Source organism: Fusarium solani (genome assembly GCF_023522795.1).
Source record: "Fusarium solani strain SB1 chromosome Unknown bctg00000009, whole genome shotgun sequence".
NCBI lineage: Eukaryota > Fungi > Ascomycota > Sordariomycetes > Hypocreales > Nectriaceae > Fusarium > Fusarium solani.
Genome location: NW_027072144.1, coordinates 1498075 through 1516770, shown reverse-complemented (window position 1 = coordinate 1516770; position 18696 = coordinate 1498075). Strand labels below are relative to the sequence as shown.

Below are 18696 nucleotides of genomic sequence, written 5' to 3'. Positions count from 1 at the left end.
CCGATATCGTCTTCTGGAAGCAATCAAAAGATGCTTTCCAAAACAGTTGACTGCTCCGCGCATCGCGCCGTGAACTTATCATCGGTTTCACTGTTTCGAGCCCATTGACACTCATCACGTCGATGATGTCCACTGCTATGGTTGAGTTACAGGATCGAGGGGTGCCGCAGGGTTCAGGACTTACTATGATTAGAGGCAATGACTTCATGTGACCTGTGGAATATTTCTGGCCCATGACTGCGCGTCAAGTCTTTCATCACACGTTTCGGTATGTCTTCAGGCCAATACATCCAATATACTCGAGCAAAGACATGATACGGGTCAGCAGCCCTAATCTCCAGTATATAGGCAATCCAGTCTCTCTCGGGCCTCTTCGGATCCCTGACAGCGTGCTCTGTCGGGCTATCCTGGCTCGCCAACCGGTTTGCCACCCTGACAAAATCTCCCAGCCTGAATCGAGTGCCCCGAACTGCGCTTACCGATTAGCTAATTGTACGGCGTGTGGAAATCGGGTGACGTCTCTCACAGAGGAAACATCTGTAGCTCTGCAACCCGGACCACTGCGCGGCGGGCAGTACGCGGTAACGGTAAGAGACTTTTGAACTGGAGAAGGGAAATGGTTGTCGCTTAGTGACTTCAGCGCCCACGCTGCTGGAGCCCGTTCGTGTCTTTCGCTTGCGCTTTGAGGGCAGGGGCTCGTTGCATTGAACGACCCTAAATTGGTACTCTTCTTCCGGAAGTTTCGCCATTTGAAGTACGTTGCAAAGGAGCCCGCTACTCGAGTCGACGCAAGTGTCGCGGAGCGTGGAATGAGCGAATGGAAGATGATGAACAAAAGTTAATGACCCGGATGCTTTCCAGAGTAAGCGCGAAAAACCTAGTTAGCAAAGATTTTATAAGTAACTAGATAATTTGTGGGGTTTTCGTTACTCGGCTAAGCCGACATCCGGGGCCTCATTTCCATACTGCGTGAACGAATCTGGCCATTGGCAAAGTGGGCCCAAGTTGCTCATGCCCCTGAACCAACGCCACTTGTGATCGATTTTCGCCGTGGATTCCTCAAAGCAAACATAAAGGCTACACGTATTGACCGTTGCTCACCCAAAAATGAAATAAAATAAAATAACTTAAAATAAAACAAATATTGACACCCGTCCTAGGCCTTACCCTCATCAGAACTCCCAGACACTGCCAATTGAGGATGACTCCTTCAGGGTTCTGCCCGACTCGTCGTCATCTGTGCCATCTCCAACCGATTCCTCCTCGATATTGTTCGCTTCCCAATGCTTCCAAGAATCCCACCACTCGAATGTGATGCTTTCCAGATTCGTGGCAAAGTGGCGGGTGCGCTGCAGATAGTCCCCAAGGTTTCCACATCCACACTCGTGCCTTTCGATCCTGACTGTGATTTTTCGCACCAGCGACTTGACCGGAGTGGCGTCGGTCCACCGGCCAAGTAGATCGCCGAAAAAGCGATCCAAGTCGCTCCAGAGGACTATAAAGGAATTTTCTTCGTAGAACACTTGCCGAGCCTCTTGCAGCAGACGCTGTCCAGCCTCGTTGTCTCGAGCTTCATTCTTCAGAAGCAAGAACGAGTCAATGCTCTCTTGACTGGTCCAGGCAATAGGCTCCTGTATTAAAATAGGCGTCTTCTCGGCCAAGTAGCTGCGGAATACATTACGGCGTTCGTGCTCGGAGAGCTTTTCAAAGTCCTCGAAGCTCTTCCCGCCTGTGAAGCGGCAATAGTTGTCTTCGGGGTCCGGAAGGTACCACGTTGAAGCTTCTTCGAGCGGTGTAGGAAACTAGAGAGTCGCATTAGAATCATTATTCATCTAGGCGGGAACCTAGCTAAGTACGAGGCGTATCGTAGGAATGCAGCTAGCGGCAATGCTACTTACCCTATGGCGTCCAGCCATGATGTATGTTGAACTCCTGTACGGATGACACCTGTGGCTTGGCGAGCTATACAGGTCCCTCGAGCGTGTGTGCGGCGTGTTTATGCGCAACCGATGTCCTGCAAAGTCAGATTGATGCGACTGCCGGCCGAGAAGAAAATCGCGCAATAGCAACTTGAAAGTGGCATTCGCAAGTGCAAGACATCAGGGAATGCCAAAGCCCACTCATATACTGCTGGTTCAGGCGATAAGCATGCCGCGGCTTTTGTCCGCTTCCCCCCTTTGCTTCGTCGAAACAAGCGGGGCCAATACGGGCTGCCATGATTGAGGATACATGTTTTGCGAGAAGTCTGTCGTCACGCCTGTGAAAGGGACTTTGCGCAAAGCTTGGAGGCTTTCTCATCAAATAACTGCCCAAACCGATCGACCGACCGTCGTGGTGGTGGTGTGTGGCCCTGGGAAGAATGGTATTCTATCCGCCCTCCTCTCTGTCTGTCTGTGGCTGCAACTCACTACAGTATTCTCTTCCCAAAATGTAGATTATCATGGTTTTTAGAAGCAGAATCCCGCCTCCTGGCCCACATGATCCTTTATGTTCATTGACAATATGATGCTAGAATACATTTATTGTCCAGCCACTAGAAACCACTACGTACTCTCTTCCACTTAGTCGCTATCTTGGGCCTTTCTGAAAGCAGCTTCCAAATTTCAAAGCAGGCATCACCTCTCTTGAAAGGATTCCCCTCCCTCTCCTCGGCTTGCATTCTATTGCAATCGGTAAGGAATGCCCCCGAACCGTTCTGATCGTGCCTCGATTCCGCACAGCAGGCATCCCTTTCTCTGATAAAGCTACACTCTCCTTGCAGACGATCTTGCGTTTTCTCACAAGCCCCAAAACGTATTGTTTGATTCACGCTCTCTTCTGCCGTGGCGTAAGCCATCTCCCAGTCATCAGGAACACGGAGGACTTCGCCGTCTGGTGCATCGGACCGCAGCTCTCTATAGTTGAAGTGTCCCTGCTCGAATGGTTCTGCCAGAATTTCACCATAGAAAATGAAAGAAGGGTCCCACGGCATCATGATAGTTGGTGCATCTCCATCTGGCCAGTCGCTGGGGAAATCGGCAATTGACCCAGTAGAACCCCGTTGCTGGTTCATAGTATCAGTGATGCCCTGGTTGCGCCCGGTCTCACTGGCCAGACGAGCACCGCCATATTGGCATGGCTGTTGTTCTGGGCGTATGTGACAGACGGCAAGTGCTTGGTCGGGGACAGGCATGGTAGTCTCTTGGTTGACCTGCGAAGGAAGAGGGGCCACAGACCTTGAACTATCCTGCAGAGGGCAGCCTTCACGGGTGGGCTCCCGAGGGCCGAATACCCAGCTTTCCGCGAACATATCTGGTGTATCAGCCGCCAAGTGCGGCGCCTCGCTCACGCAAGAGAGAGTGGTCCCTTGTGCCCCCTCGAACACCCTCGATGTTGTAGAAAGAAGGGTGAGGCTTGGGTCAATATTTTCTGGTTGGCAGTAGTTTGGGCCAGACAGGAAGCTTCCATAATACATTGTCATCGGATGCATTTGGTCTGGTGATAATTGCTCCCTAGGCTGGAGTGATGGAAATAGACCCTGTGTGGTATCCTGGAGGTGTGACATGGCAGGATGCGAGGAAAGTCTTGGGAATGAGCGACTGGATAGGAGAACGTTTTGACGCCGAACCTATGTTGAACGCCGCGAATATCTTTTTAAACCAAATTCGCCACATAAGGCAAGAGAAGAGTTTCTGTCCTGTCGGTAGACCCAGGGTTATGAGAGAAGAATAGAGCGGGTTGATTGAGGATCATGGAGGCAGTGGCTTTTAATGGTATGAAGGGTGTGAAAAAGGGGTTGAGGACTTGATGACATGCGGTTACCCCCAGGGGGCACCTACCTTGAACGACTGGTTTTCCTCATGCTGATTTGATTGGTCACATGTCCGTGCCAAACACCTGATTTTCGCTGCCGCTTGTGATAAAATGGCACATGTCAACGGACGCAGGGCGCTGTCCTCGTGGAGGGGGGTTGCTGTTCGGAGAGGAAGGAGCCAGTGGACTTCGTCCTTGCCTCCACATCTCCCATCCTTGCGCGACACAAATACAAGCCGGAAAACACCGGAACTGAACGTGGGAGATGTAAACCAGATAAGCCCATGTCCGGCAAGAAGGGAGGGTTCTGAGGAAGCCAGAGCCCCCTAAGGGGATGGCTGGACCGCCCACACACTGTTACGCCTCCGCGCTTGTGTATTCATGCGCGGTGCTTCGCAAGTCTGGTCCATCTCAAATATCCATAGAGGCTTCTGCTGAGGGGTCAAATATAGAGGCTCCATCTGCATCATAACCCTCGCAACCTTGTTCGGGGCTAGTCGCTTCTTCAACTCTCCAATAGCCCGGTTGAACGCCATCTTCACCTCGGCAAAGTCTTCATTGTCGAAAGCTGTCTCTTCCATAGAGAGCCCTGGCGCATGTAGTCTCAGGAGTAGCCCTGATGCGCCAACATTGGGCCGCATGCATAAAGTTTGTTTGGGGGGGGGTTTGTCGGTGAAGTGTTGTTCCGGATTCCAAGATCTGCCGACAAGAGTGGGTGAACGCGACGATATTATAACATATTTGAACCGTATTTTGGCCTCTGAAGTCTGGCCATCGCGATTATGCGATTCGCCGTGGTCGTTCATTGGTTCTTCAAGTCGCTCTCGATGACAACGCGGAAGGGATGTGTCGATGACGGGCTTTGGTTTAAGCATCGATGGAGATCTCGGCGCTGGTAGGAAGGGCACTCGGAGTAATCAAGCAACTGCAAGGGAAAAACAGGGAACGGGGAGAGTGAGGAGATTAAAGGCACTGCACGCGATGGATACCTATCTACTGTTCTCTATTTGCGAACCCCGTCAAATTGTGTCCGAAAGCGACGGCGTGGAAGTGGGGACCAAGCCGTTAGCTTTTAGTGGCATCTAAACGTAACTCGAAAGGCTCAAACGTGTCCGGTGGCCTTGAGTTTAAACGTCCGAGTCCTCAAATGGCTGGAAGCGGAGACGGATGTCCTCAATCTTGGCCTGAGTGGGGGGGGCAGGGGGTTTCTCTTGGCTATGAAGAGTCAACCTCCTAGAAAAGCTGTCATGGTTTCTGGAAAAAATAAGACTGTCTGAAATCTCTTCATCCCTCGCCAAGTCAACGTCCTAGAGCGTAGATACGGTATCATCCAGCCACGAGTCGGGTTCTTCCAGTCGCACATATCTATCAGTCCGCAAGCTAGGTGGTCGAGTATTGGTCTGCACCATCACCGCGACACGTTCGGAATCTTCAGAGCGGTCCAAAGCATGGAAGGCGCTGGCCCAGGTACAGGCGACATGCCTTCCGATCAAGCACTTGCAAACGAAACACTGTTCGAGTGGATGATGCTAGGACGTAGCCTTCAGGTATGACGATATTTCAAGCCGATAACAAGTATAAAAGCCGATGCTGAGCCTGCTTGCAGAAGGCCGATGAACTCACCCGGGTGAAATTCTGTTTATGCTTGCAGATTCTGGGCCTGAGCCTGCTTGGAAATTACGACGGGGCCGCAGCATCTGAACTGCTGGCGCGGGATGAGGCTTCCTTACTGGCGCCCTTCATGCAAGTCGAAGGACACTTAGAGCCGGGATCTTTTGATTACGCTCAGGCCCATCATATAGTCGCCCTCGCGCGCGGCCTCCTCGAGGAGCTGGGCGGCGAACAGGATCGTTTTCAGCGCCGCTTCGACCTGCAATACTCCGCCCGAGAGAATCATGTGATATACGGCGCTATCGTCGACATTGAGGGGACCGGTTCAATGGAGGAGGCTGACCCGGAGCAAATGCAAAAAGCAATGTCTCGGTCGAAGCTGATCAGAGATCAGAAATTGGTGTCTACAGAGGTTGTTCAACTCATGAACACGTGCCGGCATGTTCTGGAACAAGACTGGGTGTACGTGTAGATGTTACTATAGGGCATCTGAAGATGGTGCAACGTTAAATAGAGCGTTTTGAGAGACGAACTCCACGCCTCGCCCTTGTGTGGCCAATACGAGAGTGGAAGAGGCAATACTAGAATGTATGGAACGACGAATAGCTTCCCGCTAGCTGATGGAAGGGAGGGGTCAGTCGGCGGGGATTTGAGTTGATGATTCGGGGTCGACTTGGTCGGGATCACATCTTGGTGACGGGCGCGGGGTTCTCTGGCCGGGAACAATGCTCGCAGGACATTTGTTTTCAGGAGGGGGAGCCGTGGGAATTGCCTAGGGCACGGTACATTGATGACTATGAGAGAGTGATAGCTACAGTGTGTGTTTAACAAGCCCCTTCGTGCCTCGTCCGATTGTATTCTACATATCCCATACTTCACTAGTGGACACCACATGAGTCCCTTTTCCCAACGTAGCCAATCCATAAAGGTTGAGTATATTATATTTGACGCCGAATCTTGCGCTGTGGAAGGAGCGCTGGCCTAAAATTTGACACAGACGCGCTTTCGAAGCTTGCCGGCTTCCATCATCTCTATTGCCTGCGGAAGATCTTCCAGCCCGATGAACTCCACAAAGGGCTTGATGCTATGCTCAGCGCTGAAGCTAATGCACTCTTCTAGAGTTCTGACAGTTCCGTTGCACGCTGTTTTTATGACGTATCGTTTGAAGATGATGTCCAACGGTTCGATCGTCAGAGGCCCATCGACAACCCCCACTACCATCAGGAGGCCACCCCATCTGATCATGCCGGGCATATCGTCATAAGCTTTCTCGGAAGGCGCAAAGCTGACAGCAGCATCCACCCCATGTTCTGTAACGATTTTGATGTCATCTGCATAAGTCGGACATAGTTCTGGATTGAACGTGTAGTCTGCTCCTGCCATTTTCACGGCATCCAGCTGACCTCCGTCGATGTCAACAGCGATGACATTCAGCCCCATGGCTTTGGCGTACTGAACGCCCATTTGTCCGACACCTCCAGCGCCAATTACAGCTAACCATTTTCCGGGCGTAAGCTGACATTGCTTGATCGCGTTGTACGCAGTGACGCCTGCACAACAAAGGGGTGCTGAAGAGGCGACGTCCAGACTTGCTGGGAGTTTTACGGCACTGCGGGCATCGACCACGACGTACTCCTGGAAGTATCCATCGCAAGTAAACCCTTGTGCTTTCAAGCCTTGTGGACATCCAACGCTTGACCTATTGTCGACCATTAGATAAACCCGTCCTCCCGCGGCCGAGGCCTCGTGCACTTACCACGTGGTGCAGGCATCACATTCAAAACATCCGCTGGAAGCAAGAAAACCGACGGCGTCCCCTTCCTCGAACTGCCTCACCTGCTTCCCGACCTCCGTGATGACACCGGTTGCTTCATGCCCTAGGGTAGTAGGAACTTTCACCTCGCTCATGGCGAGGCCCGGATCGAAGGTTAGGCAGTCGGAGTGGCAGAGCGATGCACTGACGACCTTGACCAATATCTCGCTCTCGTTGGGCTTCGGGATCTCCACCTCGTTAAGATGCAGTTTCTTATCAGCCGGGTCATATCTGGAGGCTGTGTTAGAGACCGATACGCAGCAGAGGCAAGTATCCTCACATACTGCTGAGCCCTCATTGTGGCCTTGATAGACTTAGGGGGGCCATTACCTCGAGGGTGAGTATCCATGCTGGCGGAAGGAAAAGCGATCGCGAGGCGCTTCGTAAGGGCTGAGAGGCGGTGTGACGGCCCTTCCAAACGGCGTAGGGGTACATTTGGATTGTGTGAGCGATCTGGATTCAAGAGAAATATACTATTCGGTTCAGTGATGCCATTAGAAATCGAAAATGGCTCATTGAAGCTGCCGGGTACTCGTATCAGCCGACAATGGGCCTTCTATAATCCAAAGCCATGACCTAAAGTGGACAGGGCCAAGCATCGCTGCGAGACTTGGACCCAACGCATTCGTCAAAAACAAGACTTCTAACCGACATTTTCAGATCGGCCGGAAGTAATGATACTTGCACTTTGTGACGGTACTAGATTGGTTCATTATTGGTACCCGGCACCCTTCCTGCGCATGCCACCCCTGGCGTTTTACGGGAGCTTTTCTTCAAATACCAAGTCAGGCTCATGGTTCTCATTCATCGTCATGTAGAAAGGCAGACCGTCAGGAATCTCAAACTAGAAATATGCAGCTGGCGGAAAACTAATGCAGTTTACTGATGTTCTTCCAGCGTTCACTCGATGGAGGTATATTTCTATCAGTAAATCTTCGCAAGTCTCCACATGCTGCACACCAATAACCGTCGATAATTGATGTCTTCGCAAATCTCTTGACATGTGCTCCTCCGCCCTCAGATATTGTAACTCTGCTGATCCAATAACAGTCCACCTTGCTGGACCAACATCCAACTGCAGTGCCACCGTGATTGGCTGAGAAGTGGGAGGCTTATTCACGACCAGAACGGACCAACTCTGTACTGACGTGTGGAGTCCTACTTACGGCCGAAGCACCTGAATCTTTTTTCTCGACCATTGCCCCCGAAATCCTTCTCCCTCATCCGCCTCGTTGCTCACTGTCCCTGAAGTGTGATTTGAAAACCGGTTCTGTATAGCGCCCTCTTGCATCGTAGGGAGTTCGAACAAGGTATATCTGTAGCCTGGTCTCTGGGGGGTAGCTGTGTTCTGCTTCTACTCGCAACCGCACGCACCGTTCAAGGTAGTTCACACGACCCAGCCTACTTGCCGAAATATCCCTGCTGCTCTCCGTAGAGTAATCCGATGCTTGGTGACATCAGCTCAGCCGGCATCTCCCCACCAACGGCCTGCATCCAACGGGGGCCGTCGAATCCTTCCTCCTACCTGGCCTCGCTGGTGTAGGAGACTAATGATTGGAGGTGACACAATCGCCTCGTGCTCTGTGAGATTTATGAAGGACTTCAGCGCTGAAACTTCACGCTCTCAATCCTCTGGCACGGATGCAGGGATGCTTGGTGGTAACGGTGGTGGCTTTAAAAGGGGTCGAATTCCCCTAGCCCTTTCACGCTGCTGATGCGTCCATCTCTCTTTGCCTTGACTCGCCCCATCCCACTCGATCATATTCCTCCCGAGAACTCGCCAAAGCTGCTGAGCGCACAAATTCAGAATGTCAAGCCCGCTCTTCACACAATCTTTCTTAGACGAGGACGAACTTAAACTCCGATCTCAGAACCGCTCAGCGAGGGAGAGAAGAGGACATAAGCAAAGAATCCGACGAAGTCGCGAGTCGATTTCTGGGGGTGTTACCGGACCAGGCCCAGCCTCCTCCGCCACTGCACCAAGATCGTCCATAGAGGCGGCCACACCAACAGAGCCGGGCCAGGAACCGACAACGCCCACAAGGGTCGTTCCTTGCACCCCTTCCTCCTCGGCAAGGTCTGAAGGCGACGTGTGGCACGAACAGAGACGCAAGGTCAATAAATCACCAGTCACTATCGTTGTGAACATCACGGTAAGCTACAGCCTTATCTTCTAGCGAACAATGAAGAAGCAATGGAGCTAATAATACTTTAAATGTCTATTAGATACCCGGCGAGCACGCGACCGATACGCCGACAGCCAGATCGAACTCCAGTTTTTACATAAAGATTCAGCTAGGCCCAACGAGTGAGGTGAGATTGGAGGGGAGTGGCTGGGCTGTGACTGGCATTAACGTGGTCGGCGAAACTGGTTGTTGATAACCAGATATGAACTCAGCAGTACATTCTTAGATATGAAATAAGCTCTTCTTATGCGCGATTTATTAAGCATGACATGACTTGAGATAAGCCGACCTGGGGATGAGGGAGACCGCAAAGCAGTTCCCGTTGGGAGGATGTCCCAAGAGGTGGTGTGTGCTTGTGTCCACGACCTGGGGAAGGCAACCTCAGTGAACTGAGCTACTTCGAACATGACTTTCGACCATCTTCGACCCTTCCCCCATTTGTGCCGTGGCTCTGCTTCATCACCGCTTCGTTGATAACGCTGGGTTGTTGGATTCGGCCCGAGCAATGAGAGGCCGCTCAAACTTCGCCCTTGTTGCAGCTTCCATCCGAGAAAACCGACGATGATGCAGGCCTTAAACTCTTGCACTCCTGTTCAGCTCTCAGTACGCTATCCATGCCGCACATCGTCCACATTCTATGGATTGCCAAAACAACATGGTTCGCTCCTAGAATGACGACTCTGGTAGACGCCTGATCTCGGGCCAAACTCGAGGTGCCAAGAATAATACAGCCAGCCGTGACCAGCGTATAGGCCCTCCAGCGATCGCCCGACTCGTCAAAGATGCTCAAATAACGAAAAGATCGAGCCAGGCTCAAAACGCAGCCGAGAGCCATCCACATGGCCCATGCGGCCGGCCAATAGGCGGGCAGTGTGATTCGTAGAGTGACGGCGACGAACGTGGTAATCACGAAAGATATGAGAGGGACGGTGGAGATCTGCAAGACTGGCTTGTTTTGATCCCAAAACTCTCTGTACGAGCTGCTGGCATGGAGGGCTTTGGCGGCTGAAAGGGCTTCCTCTGGCAAGGAAAATATCTAAGCAGTTAGCTCTTGCTCTGCATGCAAGGGAAGTGATGTCTGGCAAACCTGAAATAGAGACGAAGATAGGATAATAAGCCCCCAGAAAACCTTCTGCAGTTCTTCGATTTGATAGAACCAAGAGACCACCAACAATGTGGATGCCATGGGCGTTGAAATGGCGCCAAACCACATCTGTCCTCGAACAGCGGCCTTCATCCTTTGGACGCCATTCCGGTGCACCGCCTTGGATTCGGACACAGACTTGAAATTGCGACCATACAGGATAATCGCCGAAAGAGTTTGAACTACCAATGGGATGATCGTCGCGACGGCAAAGATACTAAGCTCAAGCGATGCGTCCATCTCGATGGTGGGAGTACGTCCGAAGAGGAAGCCAACGATCGATGGAAGGATGTGCGTATGGAAGAGGAACGATGCTGGTGGGCGCCAAAAGGAAATTCTTTGAGACTGCTTGTGTTCATGCCAGAGAGTTGACGGTTTCCGCCGGTATTTATTCCGAAGTGGTGGCGAGAAAGTGGTAGACGAGTGGTTGGTTGCATTCTCCGCAGGTCCTCGCGCGAAGCTAAACATGCGCCAAGATGGGGATAGTGATGACGGATGAAGCACATCGCACACTGTTTTGAGACTCGCGACCACCATGCCTGCCGCGTCTTTCGGAAATCTCTTGATCCGACTCTATGGCAGAGCCTGTTTCCTCAGATGCAGCCGGACAACAGGCACATTCGCGTACACCCGCGTCAACATCCAACTCCTCCATTTACCGGCATGTAAGTATAATAGCTATCAAGAGCACACTGGTATCACCAGAGAAAGATGTTAGACGCGCTCAAGACGCAGCAAGGAACGTCGCGTCATGCGGGAGCTAACTAGTCAACACAGACTAAGCCGCACTGCCGGACTGCGCTTCCCGGCTCCCTTCCCTAGCTATTCTGAGACCCATCCTCTGGATTCCCCTGGCTGTAAGTGGCAAGTCGAGCCGCTTCAACTCATACACGAGCCGAACGGCTTGATTCGGTACATTCTCGATGAAGTAGTCGACCGTGAAACTCCTTTCTGTGGCTGCAAGATTGGCGCAGTAAGAGTATACAAAGTCAAAGCTTTGAAGGAGCTTGGGATAGCGACGTAGGTAGCGCGAAGTGTCCTTGGAAAAGGCCGATGAATTGAGAGCATCTAAAAGCTGCAAGAAGATGCCCACTCGAATGCGGGCACCATGCTGCAACAGTGCCGACGCGATAGCTGCGTCTGCGCGATTAACCGATAGCACTCTCTGCAGGAGGGCATCCAGGAAGCGATCTAACTCATCAGTCTGGAGCGCGGATCCCGAATATACGGCAGACTTTTCTCTCTGCAACAGATCCAGCAGAGTGTGCAACGCGGCCACCTGCTGGCTCTTCTGAATCGGCGCCGCCTGTTCCATGACGACGGATACGACGAGGTCAAGGAGCCCTCTGGGGCCCAGGTGTTTCCGCAAGGCTACAGCACCCGCTTGCAAGGTCCACAAAAGAGATGCGAACGAGTGAGTCTGGCTAAAATGCCGTAATGCCCCTTTCGCCTCGGCTCCGAGGTCGAGGAGGGCGCGCAACACTCGACTCTGTCTGTAGTACGCAGCCAATAGGAATCCCGTGCAACCGTACCCAACACCAGAGTTGACGTCGATGCCCCTTGCCTTTACGATGATCTCTGTGAGCTCTGCAAGGCCCTGGCGAATAGCAGCGCAGTATGCCTCGAACTGCGGAGGCTGAAGCCCGACGGACGCACCTCGATGAACTAGAAGGATGGCAGCCGACTCTTGGTTGTGTAAGATGGCCTCCGCGAGCGGCGTTCTTTTTACATCCTCCAGTCCATCTGGGGGGATGCCTTGATCGATAAGGAAGGAGACGATGCCATCCAGTCCACGCCTGGCTGCCAGATGGATGGGAGAATGGAGCGTCGCGTCGGAGTGGTGGAGGGACGCGGGATGATGATTACGGGAATCACGGCATCGCTTGAAGTCTGCTCCACCTGCCTTGGCTGCCGTGAGGGTCTTCAGGGCAAGGAACTGGTCGTGGCACCAGGCTATAGCATGAAACACAGAAGAACACCTGTGGTTCCGAGCGTCGTTGCTGTACAGGATGTGATTGCATATTCCATGCAGCCGGGTACACGAGCGTGCCAGTGAAGCTTGATCCCTCAGAGAACACTGTTCTGCAATCATGCATATGATCTCTTCTGGTAACATGAGCAGCATGATGAAGAGACTTTGGGGGGGGGGGGGTTGGTTGATGTGGGTTTGCTGAGCGGTGGAAAAATTGCGGGTGGCGGCCGAAGAGTTGTAATCAAGCTGAAGGGCAAAGAAAAAGAAGTAGAAGCAATAGAACCATGTAGATCACGCAGTATTCTGACCCGTTATGAGTTGCAAGCGATGTCTTATCTTATAAGGTCGTCTGGTGAGCATATCATAGGATGTCATGGACAAACAGCATGTTTGGGTCACTCCGAATGTCCCGAATCGACGGTAGATGCTCCCGTACGCGTAATACAGGTGCAGAATGGGCCATTGAAGAAGCAGTCAAGCTGCAGATAGAGAATATTCAGACCGCGATAGGGAAGCAGTCTATTTTCCTCCTCCTTTTCATCTTTGACCAGCTCGCTGGGCACCTCATTCGACCGTGAGCATTACTCAAGCGTAAGCAAGCCCGATAAGAAGTAATTAAATTTCTGAATCGCAGTCTAGGTGGTGGATATCGGCTTGTTGGACTTTTCTACCCGGATCCCCCTATCTGCACCAGAGGGAGCTCATCCCACGTGTCTTTCAAACTCATGAGACTCTTCGACATATGCGGTCACGTCCCCGAGGTCGACTTATTTAGTAAAATCTCGTTTTATTTCTTTCAGGGACTAATTCCTGAACACAGAATGATCAAATAGCTACGCGGAGCCTCAACCACCATTGACAAATGGCCTTTCCACCTAGAGCAATCGTAATCTCTTACAGGGTATCACCTGCCGGCGTTCTCACGGAGGCGCCGACAAAGTATCCTGCTCTCTCCAAAGTTACAGTGAAATGTCTGAGCCTTTTGGACTCGTCGAGAATCCGAAATCCTCTGAATATAGTCGATCGGCGGCGGTAGATACTGATCAGCGCATTGGCTACGACGTCTAGCTGATCGTTCGTGTACACCCTCCTCGGGATGGCGAGACGCATGAATTCAGCTTTTGCACGACGGTCACGACCCGTGTCCGGGTCCCGATCATTCATCAGCGTGCCTATTTCTACGCCCCGCACGCCGGCCTCAAGGTACAGCTCCACGGCCAGCACCTGGGCGGCGTATTCGTTCTTGGGAACTAAAGGCAAGAAGGCACTGGCATCGACAACTATTGCATGGCCACCGACCGGCCGTTGGACAGGGATACCAGCTGCTATCAACCTGTCTCCAAGCCGCTGGACCTGGCCAATGCGAGAGTCCAAGTAGTCGGAGCACGTGGCTTCATCGAGGCCGATAGCCAAGGCCTCCATATCTCGCCCAGCCATTCCACCGTATTTCGTGAATCCTTCAAAAAGTATGACGTTTTCGGAAGCTTGTCGAAACCAACCTTCGTCCCTCATCGCCAAGATGCCTCCGACATTGCCATTACAGTCCTTCTTGGCACTCATGACCATGGCGTCCGCGCACTGATGCATTTCCCAGACAATTTCCTCAATGGTCTTTTGGGAATAGCCGGGCTCCCGTTTCTGAATGAACCAGGCATTCTCTGCGAATCGTGCCGAGTCAAAAACCACAGGGATGCGGTATTCTCTAGCTAGTGCCCTGACACGACGCATGTTGTCTAGGGACACTGGCTGACCACCGGTCTTGTTGCAGGTGACTGTCACAACAATCATGGGTACGTTGTTATTCTCGGAGTCTAGGACGGCCTTGAGCTTCTGCAAGTCGACGTTCCCTTTGAAAGGGTGATGCTCGCCGATGCAGAAGGCGTTGTCGAGGGGGCAGTCCACCGCCGTCGCCTGTCGATATTCGATATGAGCCCGTGTAGTGTCGAAATGAGAGTTACCCGGCACAACATTGCCCCTGTTGATGAGCACGGAGAATAAGATGTTCTCGGCGGCACGGCCCTGGTGGACCGGAAGGACGTACGGGAATCCGAACAGGGCTTTTACTTTCCCCTCGAGGAGAGAAAAGGAGGATGACCCGGCGTATGTCTCATCTCCCACTAACAAAGCCGCCCACTGGCGATCACTCATCGCTCCGGTCCCGCTATCGGTGAGAAGGTCGATAAAGACTTGATCACTTTGGAGTTCGAATAGATTGTAACCGGCCGCACGGATCCATTCCTCACGTTGACCCCTAGTGCTCTGACGAATACGCTCGATCATCTTGATCCGCCAGGATGCGGCCAGAAAACCATCAGGGCACATGTTGACAAAAGCCGATTTGGGTTGGACCTGTTTGTATCATGGGTTACAGAGATTGGAGCCTAACATAATGAAAGAGGAGTCCTACCATTGTTAATGATATTGATATATAAGAGATTGATAGACGTCCAGAATTGAGCATTCACAATCCTGGCGACTTTGCAGTAACTAAACCATACCGGTAGTGCTCGGACCCGAAGCACAACGCATCTTCACCTCGAGGGCAGACCGAGGCTAAGCCCGCTATTAGCTAAAGTCCAAATTAGACGTATCTTCTTATTTCTAGACTGACTAGCTAGCCGCAGCACCGTCCGTTTAAGACGTCAACCTTTGCCCATGTTTCTGCTTTGATTGGGCGTGAGTGGTCAGCAGTAATCGATCACCATGGGTATGAGATTCTAGTTTCCACCGGCCCTGTTCTGGACTCAAGCCACCTCAAGCGTTCACACTGAACGATACCGGAATAGTAATAAAGTGATGGATGAGGCCGTTGTAAATGGTGTCGGGTTTCGACGTTGCCTGCGAGATGGTGCTGTTCCCGATATCACTCTAGAGTCAGCTTCTGATCAGCTTTAGATAATCGCCTCAGTTTACCATGCTACGCGGGTTCACTATTCCTCATTTATCTAATGACAGAACGGTCAATTGTTCCATTCTCGTGGTAATCGATGGTAGACAATTTCCCCACTGACCTACTAGGTACATGCTGTGGCTCACGGCCACGTCGTCGTGCTCATTCGAGTTTCGGGCGATAGGAACTTGACGCATCAATAAAGAATGTGAAAATCTTGTTAAGCATTGCATTATTGCCGAGACATAAAAAACTACCCTAAGCCCACATACGGTTGCCGTAATTGCTCGATCCTCAGCTCGTTTCGCCCTACTTTTCGGCTTCTTCTCTGTCGACGAACTGTAAATGTCTTTCGTAGAACTTCAGCATCTATTGATAAGAAGGTCCCGAGTTATTTTCCAATCTATGAGATCGTTCCCGTTATACGTACCTTTTGTGGGGATTTGTTGTAGATCTCTACCTTGTCGTGCTGGGATACGTCGCCATTGGGCCACTTCACAACAACGATGAAACTTCCAGTCGACTCTTCGAGTTCCACACGATCAATCTCCAAACTTTCCCATTTGTAGTCTTCCTGTTTCGTGCTGTGTTTCCGGCGGATCCTATTGGGTCTGAGGCTTGCCTTTCCGCTGGCTCTCTTTTGAGATCGGGTTTTCATGACGCTAATTGTCTGGGTGTGATGATGAAAAATAACCTACATCGGTGATGCGACTGGCCGAGAACTTGTCTTCAACTAAGTCCATCGTTACTAGGATAACGGTCCGATATCTGATTTTGCGGAGGACGAACGATTTCAGGACACTGTCCGTCCGTTACAACAAGCTTCCGCCGGGGATGGAGGGGTCTTCTGTCGGCCGTCCAAATTTTCGCGTTTGACTCTAGGTAACGCAGGGATGGATGGATACCCGCCTGCTGCATCTGGGCACCTAGAATTAGTGCAAAACTGTCGCTGGTCTCTGCCAACTTTACCTACGACAAGTACCTCCCACAGTTATGCTATGATACTGTGTGAGACGAGTAGGGATGTCCTGCGCAATACGAGAATCAGTGTGCCGAGAAGGATCCTGAAAAGCGACTTCGAGAACGTTAAACAAAAGATTCACTGCTCTCGTAGAGCGTTGCTTGCTGAGCAACGCCAGTACTTAGATGTCGTTAGGTGCATGGTGTGGGTGGTATGGCTGGGCCCCACTATGTCTCTTGTCTGGTTTTCTGTCCGCTTCACCAACTCGCACGCCTTTGCTGTCCCTTCTTATTTCGTCCGGTTGCTGACTGTCCGTGTGCCTGAATGCCTTCCCAGCTGCTCTCTCGGCCGTGGGCCTCAGAGTGGGCACGATGTGGATCTCAGTCCCGGTCGAACCGAGATTCCATCACGGTCTCTTTCTGTGCTTGCATCATGTCGGTCGGGCCGTCGCTCGAATCCCCCAGTCTCAATCTAGGTAGGCACCAAAGCCATTAACGGCTTTACTGTGCTCAACGCACTAAACGCCATCGAACCAAACGTCGTATGTAACATAGAGGCCACAATCCAATTGCGTCTGATTGAGACGAATGATAGACGCACACCATGTTACGGCTCAGATTCACCATCGACCTTTCTCTGTCTCTGCCCTTAGCCAAATAGCCTATTTCCGACCGATCATAACGCGGGTGGACCGGTGACATCAGCGGCTTGAATTATTCGCTGCTGCTTGCCCAAACAATCTCTTCACAACTCAAAAAGTTCTACCAAAGATCGTCTTTCATGGAGGTGCAACGGCATGTATCATAGGGTTCGCCGTCAAAGTCGGACATGCGCGGCCAACGTCATCACCACATGCGACCAAACCCTTTTACTCCCTCCGTAATCCTGCCTCTCAGCTCACTACGTAGGTTTAACATGGGTCTAAACCTCGGAGCTTCCCCACTTTCCCCTTTGTTGGCCGCACGACTAGGACGGACTATAGCTAGGCCAACTTGACCTAGTAGGCGACGATATCTGAGTGGACGGAGCAAAGGTTGCGGTTTGCAAAACACCAATGGTCACTGACGGCATGGCCAAACAACGCAGAGAAAAACGAAAACTCAAGTCCGAGAGTGACATGTAAGCTCTGATGCAACAAGACTGGTGCGTAGTGGATAATAACGACGTTTAGATTCATAGTGGACTCAATCCAGGAGCATGTTATGGACGAAAATGTAATAACGCCCCGCCCCCGGCAAGTCCCCTTCCATTACAATGTTGGCGTCTTCCAGTTCTCTCCCGCCACCGAGAGAGCCTGAAGCGTAATGGGTATCATGTCAGAAAGAACCAAGCCGCTTATCTCTAGTTTAACATCGTCCTTTCGCAGGGAAACACAAAGTTCCGAGTCAAGTGGCAAGGTTATGAAGCCGAGAAAGACTGGACATGGGAGCCTTTAGAGAACCTCAGGTTAGTGATACAATCCCTCAAGTCTCATGGCATTTTCCTAAGATTCTCTGGGTTGTGGCAGAATCTCAGGCGAAGAAATGATTCGAGATTACTTTGATCGGCTCGCTGGAAAGCCCAGTGGTATGAAGGAGTCGAGAACGGCGGTCCGCACCAAACGCCACGAGGGTGCTGGTGGCCATGTTCCCAGAGCATCCTCTCGAAGACTCGGTCTTTCTCTTCCTGTTTCTAAAAAGCTAAAGTGGAGGCCCCCTGTCGGCTCTTGGGAAGATCACATCCAGACCATTGATGGCTGCGAGGATGCAGGCAACGGGGACTTGGTCGTTTACGCTACGTGGAAGGGAGGCGAGAAGACAAGGCATAAAGCTCAGATGTTGCATACAAAATGCCCTCAAAAGGTTCATTTCCTCGCCACCTGCCAAATGCCCTCTTTCGCTAATAGATCCAGCTGCTTCGTTTCTACGAGCGTTTTGTGGTGTTTTCATGATCACGAAACGCAAAGACGGCATGCAGGTTTCTTTCAATCAGCCTCGCCATCTCTGTGTCTGCACACAGAGAAGGCAATCCTGCCCTTGAGGCTACCTCGATTACTTTCGCATTCCAGGATTGGTATTATTTGGGATGGTTTACCAGCTCTTGCCGCTCAAGCCAGCCGTGTTCGCACTTCACCTCTCCGCGGCGGAAGGGAATTCGGAATATTACGAGATAGCTATAATACTACTACACCTGCCTTTCACGTGTCTGATCATCTTTCGACGTGAATCCACCAGTCCGGCTTTCAGGTGAACAATGATTGAACACCAGCCCGTGGCCAATTTGGGCCTCGGCTTGAATAGCGCTGCAGCAACACTGATGTTCGCAAGGCTAGGCATATAACCACACTT

The 18696-nt window shown here is 51.7% G+C and overlaps 8 protein-coding genes across 8 annotated transcripts; 2 read left to right on the top strand and 6 right to left on the bottom strand.

Annotated features, from left to right (window-relative positions):
- Positions 1 to 1172: 1172 nt before the first annotated feature.
- On the bottom strand, positions 1173 to 4667 carry MRS44_013524 (uncharacterized protein; the record flags this gene model as incomplete). Its single annotated transcript, XM_065616994.1, has 4 exons — positions 1173 to 1802; positions 2552 to 3408; positions 3923 to 4099; positions 4148 to 4667. 4 exons carry the CDS (start codon positions 4665 to 4667, stop codon positions 1173 to 1175), a joined length of 2184 nt encoding a protein of 727 aa, XP_065473066.1.
- A 603-nt stretch (positions 4668 to 5270) lies between these two features.
- MRS44_013523 (uncharacterized protein) lies at positions 5271 to 5875 on the top strand (the record flags this gene model as incomplete). The annotated part of the gene is made up of 2 exons (XM_065616993.1): positions 5271 to 5339; positions 5444 to 5875. 2 exons carry the CDS (start codon positions 5271 to 5273, stop codon positions 5873 to 5875), a joined length of 501 nt encoding a protein of 166 aa, XP_065473065.1.
- A 509-nt stretch (positions 5876 to 6384) lies between these two features.
- MRS44_013522 (uncharacterized protein) lies at positions 6385 to 7565 on the bottom strand (the record flags this gene model as incomplete). The annotated part of the gene is made up of 3 exons (XM_065616992.1): positions 6385 to 7102; positions 7160 to 7447; positions 7501 to 7565. The coding sequence occupies 3 exons, from the start codon at positions 7563 to 7565 to the stop codon at positions 6385 to 6387; spliced, it is 1071 nt and encodes a 356-aa protein (XP_065473064.1).
- Positions 7566 to 9024: 1459 nt separating this feature from the next.
- Positions 9025 to 9595, top strand: MRS44_013521 (uncharacterized protein; the record flags this gene model as incomplete). Its single annotated transcript, XM_065616991.1, has 2 exons — positions 9025 to 9369; positions 9443 to 9595. The coding sequence occupies 2 exons, from the start codon at positions 9025 to 9027 to the stop codon at positions 9593 to 9595; spliced, it is 498 nt and encodes a 165-aa protein (XP_065473063.1).
- A 324-nt stretch (positions 9596 to 9919) lies between these two features.
- MRS44_013520 (uncharacterized protein) lies at positions 9920 to 10786 on the bottom strand (the record flags this gene model as incomplete). The annotated part of the gene is made up of 2 exons (XM_065616990.1): positions 9920 to 10438; positions 10490 to 10786. 2 exons carry the CDS (start codon positions 10784 to 10786, stop codon positions 9920 to 9922), a joined length of 816 nt encoding a protein of 271 aa, XP_065473062.1.
- A 538-nt stretch (positions 10787 to 11324) lies between these two features.
- Positions 11325 to 12671, bottom strand: MRS44_013519 (uncharacterized protein; the record flags this gene model as incomplete). The annotated part of the gene is made up of 1 exon (XM_065616989.1): positions 11325 to 12671. The coding sequence occupies one exon, from the start codon at positions 12669 to 12671 to the stop codon at positions 11325 to 11327; it is 1347 nt and encodes a 448-aa protein (XP_065473061.1).
- A 741-nt stretch (positions 12672 to 13412) lies between these two features.
- On the bottom strand, positions 13413 to 14840 carry MRS44_013518 (uncharacterized protein; the record flags this gene model as incomplete). Its single annotated transcript, XM_065616988.1, has 1 exon — positions 13413 to 14840. The coding sequence occupies one exon, from the start codon at positions 14838 to 14840 to the stop codon at positions 13413 to 13415; it is 1428 nt and encodes a 475-aa protein (XP_065473060.1).
- Positions 14841 to 15717: 877 nt separating this feature from the next.
- Positions 15718 to 16066, bottom strand: MRS44_013517 (uncharacterized protein; the record flags this gene model as incomplete). Its single annotated transcript, XM_065616987.1, has 2 exons — positions 15718 to 15747; positions 15839 to 16066. The coding sequence occupies 2 exons, from the start codon at positions 16064 to 16066 to the stop codon at positions 15718 to 15720; spliced, it is 258 nt and encodes an 85-aa protein (XP_065473059.1).
- Positions 16067 to 18696: the final 2630 nt, after the last annotated feature.